At 40.5% G+C, this 18,621-nt stretch overlaps 1 protein-coding gene across 1 annotated transcript in view; it reads left to right on the top strand.

Annotated features, from left to right (window-relative positions):
- The window catches only part of LOC127448948 (xin actin-binding repeat-containing protein 2-like), a 45,724-nt gene extending 30,772 nt beyond the window's left edge, over positions 1-14,952 (top strand). The window contains exons 4-11 of the mRNA XM_051711947.1: positions 1,120-1,254; positions 1,500-1,568; positions 1,900-1,966; positions 2,075-2,178; positions 3,738-9,090; positions 9,901-13,626; positions 14,097-14,230; positions 14,805-14,952. Coding sequence (XP_051567907.1) covers positions 1,120-1,254; positions 1,500-1,568; positions 1,900-1,966; positions 2,075-2,178; positions 3,738-9,090; positions 9,901-13,626; positions 14,097-14,191 — 9,549 coding nt within the window. The 3' untranslated portion in view covers positions 14,192-14,230; positions 14,805-14,952. The remainder of the gene's footprint in view (positions 1-1,119; positions 1,255-1,499; positions 1,569-1,899; positions 1,967-2,074; positions 2,179-3,737; positions 9,091-9,900; positions 13,627-14,096; positions 14,231-14,804) is intronic.
- Positions 14,953-18,621: the final 3,669 nt, after the last annotated feature.

Genomic DNA, 18,621 nt, shown 5'->3' with positions numbered 1-18,621 from the left:
ACGTATAACAATTAAACGCGTGTATTATGAAAAAGTGCAGTGTGTCACAGCTGGTCCAACAGACCTTTTTCACAGTCTGTGATGACGTGTTTCCACCTTATTTATCAGCATAAACCTAGCATTATACATTTTTAAAATATTGAGTGTAAATTTATAACATTATGCTTTGTGTTATATTACCCTGGAATTAGTTTTAAAAAACGAATTACCACAGCTGTGAGGTGGTTTTGATTACAGCTGCTGAGAGAGTGACAGTAAATTTGGCATCTTCTCCCATTTTACTGTCTTAATCCACCACTCTCTATTTTTTTCCTCTTCTGGAAAGTCATACAAATGTAATAGTTGATTTTTTTATTTTGGTCTTGGAGCAAATGGTTAAGTGAAAATAATATTTGCTGTGATCTCCCATTCACCGCTGTCGAAGGTTACCCTGCAAACGTTTACTTCCGCGTTCCAAAACCTGGAGTGTGAAAAAGGTCTACTTGCTTGGGTGACGGAAAAAAAAAATTTAGGTTGACAGAAAAAACACCTCACTAGCATTTTCATGTAGTAAAGGGGTGCTGTAGACTCACACCATCAGCTGTTGGTGAAAAATACTTTCTGAGCTCCCACACGTAATCCATTTTGTTAGACTCTTCTTAGTAGCTTCAATACAAACAGGAAGTTAGATGACAGAATTTGGAAGAGAGGAGCGCAGAAAAAGAGCGGGGCTGAATAAGGTGAATACGCCTGGTTGTTCTGTATTTGTCTCTGTTATTGTACAATAAATAATCATTTATTAATAAATAATTACTATTTACTATAAATGCTATTTATTCTCAAACTGAATCAGGGTATGACTTGTAAAATCAAAATGTGTTTGGTTCTATGCAAAGATTCATACAATAAATAATCATTTATCAACAAATCCTTCAAAAGCTATAAAGGCTATTTAAATAAAAGCTGAATACAGATATACCTTGTCATATTATAATGTTGAAATATAAAAGATTTGTTTTTAACATTGTAATGCACCCTATGGGAGAATTAAATTCATATCCTAGATCTGTTGTACTCTTATGTGTATAAGTTTACATAAGTACTGTACATGTTTAATGTGTCGTTCTTATGTGTTATAAGGTCATGGACAGCTCTGAGCCTTGCTCCCTGCCAGGTGGTCTGGCCAGCATAAAGAAACAGTTTGAGAGCCAAGAGCTCAGTTCCTCCTCTGCATCTCAAAGCACTGTTACACAATACCACTACCAGCAGAGACAGGTAGTTTAACACTTACATGATCCAAAACACTCACTCATATTCACACAAACACATCTACAAAAAAAGATACCACCACTGCTATATTCAGTTGTATAAGCAGTAACCACCAGACTGATTCCAGTGTTTAACATTTATATCACAAGGCACTGAGCAGCACTACTCTGTTTTATTATTTCACACTATCTGCTGTGCCTTGAAAATTGTGTGTATGTGTTAACAAGTTTTTTTTTTTTTTGTCTTAATAGGAGGTGGTGAGCTCATCAGAGGTGACAGTGAGAAGCAGTGTTAGAGAAAGCAGTACAGCAAATGCTCAGGTACACACACAAACACACACACACACACACACAGAGAGAGAGAGAGAGAGAGAGAGAGAGAGAGAGAGCGAGAGAGAGAGAGAGATTTATATTCTTTTAACCCCATAATGCAGGTGATTTCAGGTTTTACAATCCTTATATACATACTCATAAACACACACACACACACACACACACAAGACTGGATCTCATATTTATAATAGGTGCAGTGTTAATGGTAATATAGATTGCTAAACAGCCTATATTTTGTGGTTAATACACATTAATTTCCACACAGTGTTAAATTATGAATGTTTAAGTGATGGTGTGCTACTCACTGATTTCATGTCAGGTTTCCCTGGACGAGAAGATTCATCAGAGTGTGGCCTCAAGTTTTGGGGAGCATTATGATGAGAAAGGTAGTGTTTTCAATCACAAATTGTGAGAAGAGTGTGGGTAACCCCCCTTTTTTTAGGTCTTTTAATAATTTCTTCCCATTCTATGGAATCATCTTTTACTCTTAACAGTGATGGTGGTTGGAGGAGAGAATCTGTCAAAAGTTTCTACCCAAGCTCTAAAACAGCAACACGAGAAAAGTATTGAAGAGGCCACTCCTCCCAAACACATCAAGGTAACAATAAAGTGTGCTTATAAAAAGGGTGTGATATGCCAGGAGGGTGGGGGTGATTTCCCTGTCTCTGCTTGTGATATCCCCCCTTCTGGTCATTCAGTGCACATCCCCAGATGGGATGCGTTTTATCCATGCTTCTGGTCAGACCAAGACCAGACATTTCCCATATCCGACAGCAGATGGTGCAGTTAAAGCCTAGCGCACACTACACAACTTAAGCTCATTTCTTTTGATGTTTTAAGTCACCAACTGGTCTGCGATAAGTCGACCGCATTAACCTATCCCGATGAGCGAGAGACCGACTGTGAGCAAAAGCCAATGAAATAGCAAGAGGAGAGCAATGCATTGAGAAGCAGGAGAAACATTATAATTAGAAAATAAAATAAAACATCACCCACATCTTCCTACTCACTGTCTCGTCATTATTTTCAGCTTTTCAGTAACAGGCACGAGCCCTTCTTTCATGTTTTTCATTGATTTGTTATCATGACTAAACTTTTTTGTGAATGAATTTCAGTATAGTATCTTTAAGATGCATTTTGGCCGATCCATTTGAAACGGGACAACACTGAAGACAGCTGTTCCAGGATCCATTCACATTTTAAGTTTTGTACACTTCAACCACATTCAGAGGCATTCGCAAACTGATGTGAGCACATTGCGCTTGTTGTGCCACAGCAGAGGCGCATCCTAAAACAAGAGTTAAAGTTACATGCGGATTTAAAAAAAATAATCGTCCGATCTAAACCATTTTAAAAAGCAAATACATGGGCATAAACAAGAACTTTTTGAGAAACACACACATCTTTTTCAGCTCAGTTAATACAGGTGTTCCACTAAAATAACTCTTTATTTCTGCTCTAAATGTCATATTTGCACTTAGATTAAATGAAAGTATAATTAAAAGAAATGGTATGCCGGTTTTTAATGCTTTATTTTCATGCAGTAATTCACTGGCTAAATGTTTGACAGCTTATCCTAATACCTCAGGGGCTTGTTAATGGTTTAATTTAATTTACAGTTAATAAGACAATTAATTGTTAATACGGTTAATTGTTTTAATTCAGTTACATTCAGTTAGTTTAGTTAAAACAACTTTTTTCTGTGTTTTTAGTCTACAGTTTAAGAATTTTAGTCTGTATGTGCATTTAAAATGAATTACACTGTCATCTAAATTTCTATGTTAAAATTTCAATCATGACATTCATGATTAAATCACAGCCTGATAATAAACAAAGTAACATTTTTATATTCTAGGGGAATTAATTTACACAATCAAATACCATTTGTGGTAAAAGGATAATTATTTAAAATATAAATCCATTATTATACGATGAAAGTTTTCTCTCTTTGCTAACAACTTTGCAGGTTGCACCATTCTGACTATTCCATTCATGCATATTTCTAGCTCTCATATTTCTGTCTTATAGCTATCTGTTTTTCTCTGCTTATTATGCAAATAATTGATTTGATAAAAATAGAATTTATAGTAAATATTATACACATTAAAATGTATTGATCAGAAATTATGCTTTTCTTTTTCTTCTACAACAACAAAGATTGATCTTGATTACAACCAGTTTCCATGGGCCCCAGTAAATATTTCTTCAAAGACGTCTAATACAGGTAGCTATGAGACTGTGGCCATCACTAAAACACTACAAGAGGCCTCTACCTCATCTGTGGCTTCTTCACAAAATGAGCCAGTGGAGCAATTCCATCAACCAGTATGTACCAAACATCACCTTCCTTCCCAAGTCCCAGGACATTGTCCTTCCCCTAAGCCAACAGATCAACCTACTGCAGCTAAATATGCTGTCAATAAAGAACAGTACTCCAAGCAGAGGAACCTCTATGAACTTAAGCGTCTCTGCAAACACATTCACCCTGAGGTGCGCAAAAATCTGGAGCGTGACTTCTTTACTGAGGTGACGGAGACAGAGCACATCTATACGGATAGTGATGAGGAGGTGAGCAGAGATGTTCAGCAAGCACGGTATGTTTTTGAGAACAGTGGCAGTACCAGTCCTGGCAAGTGCATAAGCCCAGAGAGAGAGTATCTGGAGTGGGACGAGATCCTGAAGGGTGAGGTACAGTCAATGCGCTGGATGTTTGAGAACAAGCCGCTGGATACTATTAAAGATGACACACCAGATGAGGTTGAAGGCAAGAACATAGCCCAACAGGAAATCATAGCTGGTAAAGATGTGAGGTATACCACATGGATGTTTGAAACACAGCCCATGGACTCTCTAGGTACAGAAAAAACAGACTCTGCAGAGCACACTGGAAAACTAACAGAGCTAGCCAGGGGAGATGTCCAAACAGCAACATGGCTATTTGAGACACAGCCTCTGGACACATTTAGCAGAATTTACCAAGAGGATGAGCAGGAAAGACAGGTTATTTGTACTAAAAACATTGCAGGGGGAGATGTGAAGACTGCTAGGTACTTGTTTGAAACACAGCACCTAGACACCCTTGGCCATACTGAAACTGTTGACGAAAGTCACTTTCTGCAGCTGAAGTCAGAGCTCGAAGAGGTGAAAGGTGAGGTAAAGAAGACGACCAAGATGTTCGAGACACAACCCATGTGTGTCATCCGGGGTGACTCTGGTGAGATGCTGGAGATTACCAAGGTACGACGTGAGGAAACTGAGAAAGGTGATGTCAGGACATCACGCTGGCTCTTTGAAACTCAGCCTCTGGACCTGATCAGCAAAGATCCAACCAAGGTCAAATTAATCTGTGGAGTCTCCATGGAGGAAAATTATCAGGGTGGAGTCAACAGAGGAAGATGGCTGTTTGAGACAAAGACACTTGATCAAATCAAAGATGAGGAACTGGAAAGCACAAAGACTCAGAAGGAGGAAATCACAGGTGCGGATGTAAGGAGACACTGCATGATCTTTGAAACACAACCAATGGATAAACTTAAAGACAATACCAATGCAAGACCAGTGTCCCTAGAAGACATCATGGGTGGTGATGTTAACTCTGCTAGGCATTTGTTTGAAACAGTGCCAATGGAGAACCTGAAGGAGTTAACAGAAGTAGGTAAGCTACCAAAGGTGGTGGCATCAGAGGAAGAGAAAGGCGATGTGAGACACCAGAGGTGGTTGTTTGAGAGCAGACCTCTTGAGCAGATCAGAGAGGACAAGAAAGAGATTACACGGACTGTTAATCTGGAAAATCTTGAGAAGGGTGATGTCACCAATTACAAGGAGATATTTGAGACCATGGATCTGAGCAAGTGTACAGATGCACAGAGGATACAAGTGGAGGGGGTCACCAGCGGGTCAGTGAAATCAAATAAAGTGTTATTTGAGTCTGCTCCCTTGTATGCTGTACAGGACAGCTCAGGGCACTACCATGAGGTCAAAACTGTGCGGAGAGAGGAAGTTGTCAAAGGGGATGTGAGGAGCTGCAAGTGGATGTTTGAAACCCGTCCTATTGATCAGTTTGATGAGAGCATCAGTAAGTTCCAGATAATTAAAGGAATTTCTAAAGAAGAAATCCAGTCTGGTGATGTCAAAACTGCCAAATGGCTTTTTGAAACCCAGCCACTCGATGGCATTAAATACTTCAGCAACTTAGAGGAAGAGGACAACAGGAAGAATGAGAGCATTGAGATCCAAAGGGGTGACGTCAAAACATGCCGATGGTTGTTTGAGACGCAACCAATGGATGTCTTGTATGACAAAACAGAGACAAAGACTGAGGACATCACAGACATACAGAAAGGAGATGTTAAAACATGTACCTGGCTTTTTGAGACGCAGACACTTGACAGCATCAAGGATGAGTCTGAGACAATACTAAAAACGTGCACAGTAAATCAAGAGGATGTACAGGGCAAGGATGTACGTCTAGTGCGTTTTCTTTTTGAGACAGAGAACCTGGAAAATATCACAGATGATAAGGATCATAGTGGCTTTAAGCGAATCACTGAGATTGACATTCAATCAGGAGACGTATCAAGGATGAAATACATCTTTGAGACACATTCATCTGATATCATGACTTCCACATCTGAGGAGACCATGAAGAAACTGAAATCCCATCAAGCAGAGGAAATTCAGAAAGGAAATGTGGTGAACTGCACCTGGATGTTTGAAAACCAACCAATTGATTCCATCAAGGAAAATCTGGAGGACTCCAAAGATGTACGCACAGTAACGGATATACAAGGAGGTAATGTTGATAAAGGTCGCTTCATTTTTGAGACATACTCATTAGATAAGATTCAAGAGGAGGCATCTGATACTGAGATCAGCAAACTCCAGAGCATCATATGCAAGGAGATTGAAAAAGGTGATGTGAAAAACTATACCATGATGTTTGAGACTCAACCACTGTATGCTATAAGGGACAAAGAGGGACACTTTCATGAGGTTACAACAGTCACAAAAGAAGAGATTATGAGAGGAGATGTGCTTGGGGCAAGATGGTTATTTGAGACAAAGCCTCTTGACTCGATAAGAGACACAGATGAGGTTTATGTCATTAAAGCGGTTACTGAGGAAGACGTCCAAAAAGGAGATGTCAGCACCGCCAGGTGGAGGTTTGAAACTCAGCCGCTAGATGAGATTACTGAAGATATGAAAGTTACCATTAAGACAGTCACAGACATCCAAGGGGGAGATGTGAAAACAAACAAGCAGCATTTTGAAATGGATGACCTTTCAAAGAAATACGTGAAAACTGTTAGTGTAAGTGAGATTCAGAGAGGTAATGTGAGAAGTTCCACATGGATGTTTGAAACTCACACCATTGACAAGATCCGTGGTGAAGGTTCAGAGTACAAGGAGATGGAGAAGGTGACACGTGAAGAAGTGGTAAAAGGTGATGTTAAACAGTCTGTGTGGCTCTTTGAAAAAGAGCCGCTTGACCGGATCAAGGAAGTTGATGGAACAGAAAATGTCACTTCACGAGAGGAAATCCCAAAAGCAGATGTGAAGACAACAACATGGCTGTTTGAAACCACCCCCCTGACAGAGTTTAATGAGAGCAGTGTGGAGAGAACAGAGATTATTGGTAAGAGCATCAAGGCTACCCTGGAAGAGCTGTATTCTCAGAAAATGGTTGAGTCGCAGGGTATTCTGATTGAGGCAGATGAGATTGGAGATGTCAGAATGGCTAAATACAAACTTCTAAACCAGGAGACCCCAGAGATCCAGAAAGAAGAGGTAATACATGGAGACCTGAACAATATTATGATGAACTTGCTCAACCGACGTGAGATAACAGAGAGGGGAATCACCATTGATAGGGAAGAGAGAGGAAACATTAACTCAACTGTCCAACAGCTCTTCACCCAAGGGAAGGGTGGTAATGTGGTGAAAGAGGAGATCCTCAGAGGAGACATCCAAGAGGCTATTAATAACTTGCTAAAGCAGGAAGGATCTGCCAAAAGTGGCATTCTGATTCAAGAGGATGAGAAAGGAAATGTGAGAATGACCATCTACTCACTCCTAAATAAAGAAAGCGGAAGCAGTGTTGAGAAAGAGGACATAGTCAGAGGAAATGTCCGTGGAACGCTGCATAGGCTTCTGGGTAATGCTGATGAAAAGGACCTGTCCTCTAAAATAACCGTGGGAGACTCAGAGAGAGGAAATGTCAGTTTTTATTCTACATGTATTGAGTCTGGGGCATTGGACTACCTCAGGCAACTTCAAATAGGGGCCGATGAAATCGTTGAGGAAAAAGTGAAAGAAAAGATAATCGGAGGTGACATAGAACAAACAAAACAGGTTCTAAGGAGGAGCCAACAGATAATAGGACGAACTGTTGCTGAAGATGATATTGTTCCAGGTGATGTTCATAATACAGTACAGGTGTTTATGATGGAACCCCTGCCTTCCCTGCGTAACGTGCAGAAGGAGGAGATAGTAAAGGGAGATTTGAGAGCAGCCCTTGACTCACTTACACTAGCTGTAAACCAATGTGTTGTCATTGAAAAAGAGGAGATAGTCAAAGGAGACATAAGCACAACACTTAAGTCTCTTGAGGAGGCTCAATATCAACTCAAAGAGGTAGAAAAGCCTGAAATTGTTCCTGGGGATATTAGGGGTGCATTACAGTCTCTTGAGAAATCATCATCTGCAAAGACTGAGGTAGTAATTGAAGATTTGGTCCCAGGAGATATCAAAGGGACCTTAAAATCCCTGGAGGCAGCAAAGCAGGCAGTAAAAGAGATAGAGAAAGAGGAGATTGTTAAAGGTGACATCCATACTGCTCTGCTTGGTCTTCAAGAGGCATCAACTGAAAAGAGGGCATTCCAGCACCAAGTAAGTGAACAAGGTGATGTGAAAGGTACAATTCAGCTCTTACTGGAGCCTACATCATCCCCACATATGCAGAGGAGGCCAAGCACAGAGGGTGACATAAAGTCCTCCATGAAATCCCTTTGTGAACAGGAGCAAATACAGATTGAGAAAGAAGAGGTGATTAAGGGAGATGTTCAAGGCACCATAAAAACCCTGATGAGGAAGAAAGAGCAGTCAAGCCACAAATCAAAAATCAATCCTCATAGGAAAGCCAAAGCTCCCAAGAAAAATCTAGTTTCTCCTCAATCATGTGAAATCTGTGAATGCATAGCTGGACGTACAACTGAAGAAATGCCAGCAAATCCACCTCCTGTGAAAAACATTCCACAAAGCTGCATGCAAAAGACATTTGAGATCAAATCTTCAGAAAGTCAGACATCATCTGAGGAGCATTGTTCTACTGCTAAACATATGACTATAGCTGGTCACTCTGAGTCCTCCCAAGGCTCTCAAAATATTGTGAAGGAACAACATATCAAGCAAAAAGAAAACACTCCTAGTCCAGTGCTATTAAAGAAGAAGAATTTTGGAGGTCAGATGAGTGAGAAGAAATCTGAAAGTACAACTGTGTCTTCAGCAACAAGTGCATCAAAGGAGGCATGTTCTACTGCTAAACAGATGACTATAGCTGGTCACTCTGAGTCCTCACAAGGCTCTCAAAAGATTGTGAAGGAACAACATATCAAGCAAAAAGAAAACACACCTATTCCAGTGCTATTAAAGAAGAATTTTGGAGGTCAGCTGAGTGAGAAGAAATCTGAAAGTACAACTGTGTCTTCAGCAACAAGTGCATCAAAGGAGGCATGTTCTACTGCTAAACAGATGACTATAGCTGGTCACTCTGAGTCCTCCCAAGGCTCTCAAAATATTGTGAAGGAACAACATATCAAGCAAAAAGAAAACACTCCTATTCCAGTGCTATTAAAGAAGAATTTTGGAGGTCAGATGAGTGAGAAGAAATCTGAAAGTACAACTGTGTCTTCAGCAACAAGTGCATCAAAGGAGGCATGTTCTACTGCTAAACAGATGACTATAGCTGGTCACTCTGAGTCCTCCCAAGGCTCTCAAAATATTGTGAAGGAACAACATATCAAGCAAAAAGAAAACACTCCTAGTCCAGTGCTATTAAAGAAGAATTTTGGAGGTCAGATGAGTGAGAAGAAATCTGAAAGTACAACTGTGTCTTCAGCAACAAGTGCATCAAATGAGGCATGTTCTACTGCTAAACAGATGACTATAGCTGGTCACTCTGTGTCCTCCCAAGGCTCTCAAAATATTGTGAAGGAACAACATATCAAGCAAAAAGAAAACACTCCTAGTCCAGTGCTATTAAAGAAGAATTTTGGAGGTCAGATGAGTGAGAAGAAATCTGAAAGTACAACTATGTCTTCAGCAACAAGTGCATCAAAGGAGGCATCACAAACTCATATTAGTATTAAGCAAACTCAGGAGAAAAAGACAGTCATGCAGGTGCAGACAGCTGTGACAACAGAACACACCACCATAACCCAGAAGCAGAACACCAAACATGTAAAATCAGAGAAAAATGTTAAGAGCTTGAACCACAATCTCAGTTCCAAGGGTATGATCAAAAAAGTGAAGCCACATCCAGAGATTCACTTTCCTCCACCTCCAACTTCCCCTCCACCTCCAACTTCCCCTCCACCTCCCTCTGAATCAGAACTCTCTCTGCCTCCTCCTCCATCTCCAGTGGCAGAAAGTTATCTCCAGCCAGCTCTCTTGCCATGCCCTCCTCTGGTTATGAGACAGGACAGTGACCTTCCCCCTCCACCACCTCCACCCCCCATCATGGAAGCAGACACCGAATTCTTTCCACCACCTCCTCCACTTCAAGACCTTCTGCCCCCTCCTCCATCCCAACAAGAACTCAGCTTAGTCACCCAGGGTGGAAAACCAAAGGGCCGACATCTATTCAAAGTGCCCAAACCTGAGCCTCCTAAGGAAACACAGCCACCAAAATATAAATGGCAGAAAAAGCAAACTGCTCCTGCTCCACCACCACCTCCCCCTCCTCCATCTGTGCCAGAACAGGGTGAAACAGTTGCATCAAACATTGCCACAGTCACTGAATCTACAGAGAACGTCACTAAGCAAAAGGGACTGGTTAAAACTATTGAGCCTCCAGCTCAATCTGTTACTAAAGCTTCCCCAGTCATTCCAGTACCATCAGCAGCAGCTGAGGAACCATCACGCCCTAAAAAAATATTTGTTCCGCCAATTAAACTGCCACCTCCTCCTGAGCCTGCTGCTCCAAAACCAAGACCTTATGCAAGTAAATTCAAAACTCCACTGATGCTTGCAGAGGAGAGATACCACAAACAAAGAGAGGAGGTTGAAATGAAGGGAGGTTGTACTCCTACTTCACCTACAGCTACGTCACCATTTAAGGTCAGTGAAATGAAGGGTGAAAGCACACAGAAAGTTGAACAGTCCCAATCAGTTCATAAACAGCAAGAGCAAGCTAATACACCAGAGCCTCTACAGAAGCCAGCCATGCTACCAAAATATACAGCGGAAAAAGCTGGTCCCCCAAAAAGTCCACAACCCCCTCCAAAGCAAAAGCCACTTGCAAATTTTCCGATAAACAAACCCTCATTTCCCAAAGTTGGTAAGAATATAACCACAGAATCATCTAGTGGTGTCTCAGATAAAAAGCAGGAATCCGTCACTACCTCCTTAGAGATTAAAAGCCATCCAGCTCCTATTCCTGAGCAGGTTGAGGGTGTGAAATCTTGCCTGGTACAACAAGAGAGTGTTCAGTCCTCAATAAGTCTGATCACTGCTAATGTTCAAGCAGAAGAGCTCAAAAGCACAAAAAGTTGTGTGGCTCAAGAAATCAAGAAGGTTCCCACTCAACCCACAAAGATCCCAAAAGTGACACCTAGCTTTAAGGTGAAAACTTTTAAGGTGGAAACGGCAGAAAAACAGGAGGGCAGAAAGGGCACTTCTCAGAAAGAGCAAACACTCAGAGAGGCAGGAACACATGATGTCTCTCAAGTGTGCATGGGTCAAGAGAGCTTCCAAAAATCAACCAATGCTGTGGAAAATACTGAAGTAAAAGTTGAGAAAAAGGAAGAAGTAAGTCAAGCCAATCAAGATGTCAAAATGGAGGTCAAGTTAAAGAAACAAAAACAAAAATCAATTAAGCAGCCACCACCTGAGACACCAAAAACATCTTTTGAGATACATCAAGTACAACCATCTATATCGATGGAGGTACATCAAGGAGAAAGGCAGACAGCATTCGTTCAATGCCATCAGACAGTGAGAGAGGAACATGTCCAGATTCATGAAGAGAGAATGGTCAATCAGAGTACAGTTCAACAACAGAGCACTCAACAAAAAGGTCAATTCCAGACCAAGAAGCAGGTAAAGCCTCCACCACGGCCTCAAAGCAGAGAGGAAGCCATACAGCAGTCCATACAGAAAGAGAAGCATGATAAAATGGAGACAGCAGAATCAAAAGGGTCAGATAGTTTAACCATTACAACTGAAAGCTCTCATACACAGAAATGTGATGAAATTAATAAGTTGTTGAGTTATATAAAACAGTTGGAAGGAGCCCCTGAAAAAATCAATCCAAAGACAGCAAAGACAATGCTAAGTTTGGTTCCTGATTGGCTAGTCGGTTCTGAGGAGAAGGCCGATTTAAACTGCATTCAGTACAACAAGCAGAAAATGAGAGAGGTCATGGCCTATATGCAGAACCTTGCACAGGCTAAACAGATTTTTTTAGAAGGAAGTTTGTCTGTTTTGGAGATGCCAAAGAGTGAGCCAGCACAGGAGAAGAAAACTGTTGGTGGAGCCACACAGAAAATATCAAAAATTACTATTGGCTCTGCAAAAAGAGAGACTCAGAAGAAAGTAGTGGAGGAGAAGAAGGCAGAGTGGCAGAGTGAGTCAAAAACTACAGAGCTCAGAATGCCACCAGAGCTAAGAATGCAAACACCATCACCCACTTTCATCTGCATTGAGTCAGCCAAGAGGACAGACTCTCCCTTTAGAGTGACCCCATCGCCCCCTCCCTATTACAAGTCAGGCACCACACCAACACCTCCACCTCGCTGGTCTGATACACCGACACACCTGAATCAATCCACACTTTCTCCCACAATGAGTCACTCTGAGAAGCTAGCTAAACTAAGAGATACAACAGCCAAACTCTCTCAAGGCATGACCCCACCACCCATGCCTTTGCCTGAGCATATGTTGAAGGCCCAAACAGACTTGGAAGGGTCTCGCTCTTCCAGCCACTCAGAGATTAGCATGGAGACATACATGATGGAATCATCTTTGATGGATATCACAGAGATCCATGGGGACTCTATGATGACCGTGAAAGACAAGCGTGAGTTCTTTGAGGAGGCTCAGAAAGCGGACATTAACCGTACATATGTACGCAAGGGTCCCATTGACATCCCAGAGCGTCTTGGACCAGATGCAGAAGAGAGTGAACCGGAGCTCCAGAGATCCATAGATGTCCATGAGAGAATGTTAGAGAACTTGCCCAGGGTTGACCTCTCCAGGCTTGTTAACAAGTTTGAGTCTCCACAGCCTAAAGTTTATGCTCGGAAGGAGCCTATTGTGATTGCTGAGAGACTTGAAAGTGACACAGAAGAAGCTGAACCAGAGAAGAAGCCAACACTGGTGGAGGACATACCAAGCTTTGATATTAAAGCCCTCAAGAATGTCTTTGAAATGGGTGAGCAAGCCCACCAGCACACAAGGGAAGAAAAAAAGATCCTTGAAAAACAAGAAGAATCCATTGCCCCAGCAGGGTTCTCAGAAACGAGATCTGTATCTGAGCACTTCTCCACTGTAGATGAGTTTGGAAACCCTGTAACAGGGTCAAAGACTGAGATGACCTCCCACTCTCAAAGTGTGACAACCCGCTGTGATCCACCAACATATGCAGATGTAGTAAGACGGAAAGTTCCTGTTCTGGACGTTCCACCTGAGGCCTCTGCAGAGGAGTTATTGAAGAGCTTCCAGCAGACATGGGCAGAGAGTGAAAATGTCTTCAAGAAATTGGGCTTCAGTGTGTCTGAACAACACAGAACACAGAGTGTTTCACACCAGCACCAGACTGTAGTAACCGGTAAACCTGCGTGATGAGCATGGAAAGGTTAACAAGCGTATGGAGTGATGACTAAAACAGTGTTTTTGGATTGATAAATAATCATGGCTTGAGCCCTTTTTTCTTTGACAATAAAAAGTTGTGGCTCTAAACTTAGTTACCATTGTCAAAGTGTGATCACTTGAAAATGTGAAGGTTTGTCCTTAAGATTCATGTAGGTTTTTGTATGAGGTCCAAATTACATGTTTGTGTTTGTATTGCACCTCCGTGAAAGCGTGTAGTGCTAAAATATGAATTTATTTCATTCCAACACCTTTACTAACAACTTCTGTGTTTAATTTTATATATTCCTAAACTTACACAACTCTCTATCATGGAAAATTAATGCAACTGCCTGCTGTGTATAACTATCTATGTGAGTGTGTATTAGTGTTTGCTGATAGATTTAAATTGATTGAACATTTTCTGATGCCACCCTCTCTCTTTGACAGAAAATAAGAGTGCCAGAGTCCGAACTGTGTCGGGGATGTCGGAAGACAGTGTATCCCATGGAGTCTCTCATAGCGGACAAGCAAAACTTCCATAAAAGCTGTTTTAGATGTGCCCACTGCAGCAGCCAGCTCAGGTAAAGGTTTTTACATTAATAGTTTTTTCCACATTTTAATGGGTTACAGCAAATAACTAGTTGCAAAAGGTTCTTGATGAAATACATAATGATTCTATGTAGACGCAAAATAAAATGTGGAAAAGTCAGGGGAAGCGTATACATTTTATAGGCTGTATACTGTAAGTATTTTGAGGGCAGGATGAACAACCCCATACTGAATCCTAACACATTGCTTCAACAGTCAGTACATTTACATGCACTTTAAAAGTCAGATTTCAGTTGGACTAAAACATTAATTTGTCTTTTTAAAATGACATGTAAACGCTATGTTTTTGCAAAGTCAGACTGTAGCTCAGCTACGCAAAGCCCACTGTAACTCAATTGAAACTGTTCATGTACATGTACTTGAGTGGTGAGAATGTTAGAAGTTTGGTCTCTTAATCAAACAGTTTGAGAGAGCTTTACTAGATGTTTCCTATTGTTGGCAGTAATAACTGTGTGAGTTGTTAATTGTGCTATGTCAGAACACAATCTACAGCTCACTAATTCTTTTCAGATTCATATAATGATTCTGTTTATCTCTCTGCTTCAGCCTTGTAAACTATGCTTCTCTCCATGGACGTATGTATTGCAAGCCACACTACAAACAGCTTTTCAAGTCTAAAGGAAACTACGACGAAGGGTTTGGTGAAAGGCCCCACAAGGAACTTTGGGATACAAAAAAACAGAATAACTCAGAGACAACTAACATAAAAAACAATCCTCCTGAAAATTTTAAGGTCAGAGCTCACAACCCAAAACCAAATGACCCAAACACTACAGAGGATACGCCTGGGGATCAGATGAACTATGACACTAAGAAACCAGCAAATAAAATTGCAGTTGTGTGGCCACCTCCCATTGATTCCCAAAAGAAGTCTTTTAACGTGGAGGATGAAATAAAGCTAGTGAAACCTGCCTGGCCTCCTCATGGTGAATCAGAACTCTCAGGAAAAAAGAATAATGAACCAGCAGTAAACAAGAGGCAATCTCCAATAACTAAACAAGCAGAAAATGGTCCCAAAGAAAATTATGGAGGGCTTGTTGAACACAAGTATCTGCCAGAAGAGACATCTACAACTGCTAAAAGAACACCAGAGCCTGAAGAGCCAACAGGAACACAAAATCCCAAAATAGCTGAGGTCACAGAAGATGTCAGTGCAACAGGCAAAGCCATAGAGACCTCAAATGGAAGCCAACGGACCACAGTGCACACAGCTGATGAAACAACTCAAACAAATGTGGCAAAAGAGGGACAGGACGTAAATGGACAAAAAGAGGAGTTGGAGGTAAAAACAGAAGATAAAGTTGAAGAAAGAATAGAGAATGTGAACACAAGTGTGGAAAGTGGAAATGGAAATGACACTGATGACAATGGTACTAAGGAAAGTGAAAAGCAAAGGGAAGTAAATGAAGGCAAAGAAGATGTAAAAGTGACAGTAATAGATTGTGAAATACCAGATGGCCAGACAGCCAATGGGAATGTAAACAATAATAACAACAGTAACCTTTTATTGGACAACAAGGTCATTTGGGCATCAAAGGACATCAAAGAAGAACCAGGACTGCTGGACTTCTGCTCCTCTGGACCATTTCCTGCTCAGGAATCATTTAGTAAAGACACTATCAACAGTGAGAGTAAGGCTTCTGACATTTTCCAACAATTCTCACCACGTGCCAAATATTCAGAGGACATGATAGAGGCAGAACAAGAACAACTAAATACAAAAACATTAGCCAGCACGGAGAACAATTACAACCCAATGTTCAGTGCTTCACATTTCCTTGATGACATATTTGCAGGTTTTGATGACACATCTAGCTCGTTGCCTGTATTTAAGGATGACATTTATAGCAAGGAATCAGCCTCATCTCAGCTGGATGACTTTCTGGATTTTGGAATAGAATCAAGAGGGGAGATGAGCCAACACACAGAGGCGGAAATGAGGAGGAATCCATTCGATAAACATGACACCAGTGCTGCCGGACTGTTGGGAGAAAGCAGCCTTTGGCAGGATGAAAGTGACTTCTTGTCCATAGAGGATCAAATTAAACAGAACCGATATTACGATGATGATTGATTAAGATGTACGAATTCACACTCTGCAGATCTGCTATACAGCCATTTACATATATACAATCAAAGCTTCTGTTAACATCCCTTAACAGAATGGTCTCAAACTCTGTTCATGGAGAGATGAATGTTAGCATGCTTGTATTCTTTTATCCTTAGCTCGTGGCAGCCTGTGCATTTTAACCACATTCAGAAACTTTTAAGCTTTATTTAAAGCACCTGGTGTGCAAATTGGGGAAATATGATAATAGTGATACTATTTGTTTTTTGCTGTAATCATTTCACTCAGTATCCATGTATCTTTGCCTGTGCCTGTTTTTTCATGCCTGGAAATGTGCAAATATTCTTGTACTTTCTTTATAGAACATACATAGATGGTTTTATTTTTGCTTTTGTTTGATAGAATTCCTGACAGTTTTGTTTTAGGATGGTTAGGATTAATTGTTTCTATTATTCTGCAAATGCATTGACAATCAATAAAAAATATGCTTCTGGAACTATCAGCGGTATTTTGTTTCATCAGTTTTATGTTTTGTAATTTTCATATGACATGTTTTGCTGATCCTGATATAGTTAAAGTGTATTATCAGACACTGAAATTCCTTTTGCAAATAACTTAAGAGTCCAAACCCCTAGCTATAAATCAGTAGCCATGTAAATCAAGGCAGATGCTGGTGCAAATAATGGTATATGCTATTTACACACCAGAGCAAATAGTGACAGATATTATTTGCACCCCAACCCTGGTGCAAATAATGGTAGATACTAATTGCACCCTGGTGCAAATAGTGTCAGATACTATTTGCACCCATATATACTAACATACAGTATATGGGCATCACTGCAGTGTGTTTATTGTGTTTATTTAGCGTACCATAACCAACTTTACATTAACCCCTACCCCTAAACCTAACGCTAACCTTCCCTTAGAAAAAATAACCTTGGCTTTACTTCAGTAACCATAGTTTCACCATTTTTTGTAATTTGTTGTAAATGTACAGTAACCACCAAAATTAACCATGGCTACTATATTACCACCATATTACTGTAGTAACACCATGGTTAATTGCATTAAAACTATGATTTCTGCCACACACACAAACCCCCCCCCCCCCGAAAAAAACATGGTTACTAGAATATTACTATTAATACAGTTTTCAGTGGTGGATTTAGGCATGGGCAACATGGGCAGTTGCCCAGGGCAGCATCTTGTGGGGGGGGGGGGGGGCGGCACGAGGCACAAGTTTGTTGGCGTGTTGAAGCGGGTTTTGCCCAGGGCGCCATACAAGCTAGAACCGCAAATCACTGCAATGAAATCAACATTAATAATCATTTTTATCTATTAATTTAAGTAGTGTTAAAGGAAATATTAAGAGTGGAAACAGGAAATCGGATGGGAAAAGAGTGGAACAAAGGGCAGAATTGAACCTGTGTCGCTAAGACAACACTACACAATCACACACCATCTTTACACCCCACGCCACTACAGTGACACCTATTATCTAGTTTGTCGTACATTTATGTGGTTTTACCAGACTATTGAAAGTTGGTATAGCTGCAGGCCAGAAATCTCCAAATGGGGGCAAAATCTCCAAAATAGGGTGTGGTTTCTCCAGAAGGCGGCGTGGTTACTCCAAAAGGGGGTTGCGCCAACTCCAAAAGGGAGCAAAACCTCTATAGATAGGGTTAGGGAAAGGGTTATGTAAGGGGATCCCTATATCTTTGCTGGCGATTTGGAGCTGTATTTGGAGCTCTGTCTACAGCTATACCTTTCTCCACTATTGGGGTGCAAATAGTTGCACTGTGTGACAAATGCTATTTACACTGGGGTGCAAATAGTCACTCTGTTACAGTAAATGCTATAATTATTTTACACTAAATTAACTTGTAACAAAAATATCATTCCATTATATAATGCTTACAGAATTACTGGGCTGTCAAATAATCAGAAATGTATTTAAACGCTGATTCTTATATTTTCCTATAAGAAATATTGTGCAACAGTGGAATGGTAGAATGTATACTGTATATCTTATTATTTGTATATTTATTATAATTTTTGTTTTACTTTTTGTAGTATTTACTTTATATCTAAATTAGCCTTCAGTAAAAAGTTAACAAGCATTTAGTGTGATAAAATTGTTAAACAGCATTGTTCATTGCTGAACAATGCTGTTCCACAAAGTCATCACTCATTTTCACTTCAAATATTTAAAGAAATAAAAACCTATTTTTGATTCAATTATTTTCACTGTGGCACAAAGCTGCCTTTGAGCAATATACCTAAAATTATTAT

This window comes from Myxocyprinus asiaticus, chromosome 12, assembly GCF_019703515.2.
Source record: "Myxocyprinus asiaticus isolate MX2 ecotype Aquarium Trade chromosome 12, UBuf_Myxa_2, whole genome shotgun sequence".
NCBI lineage: Eukaryota > Metazoa > Chordata > Actinopteri > Cypriniformes > Catostomidae > Myxocyprinus > Myxocyprinus asiaticus.
The sequence above is the reverse complement of the archived record's forward strand: the minus strand, read 5'-3'. Positions and strand labels throughout refer to the sequence as shown.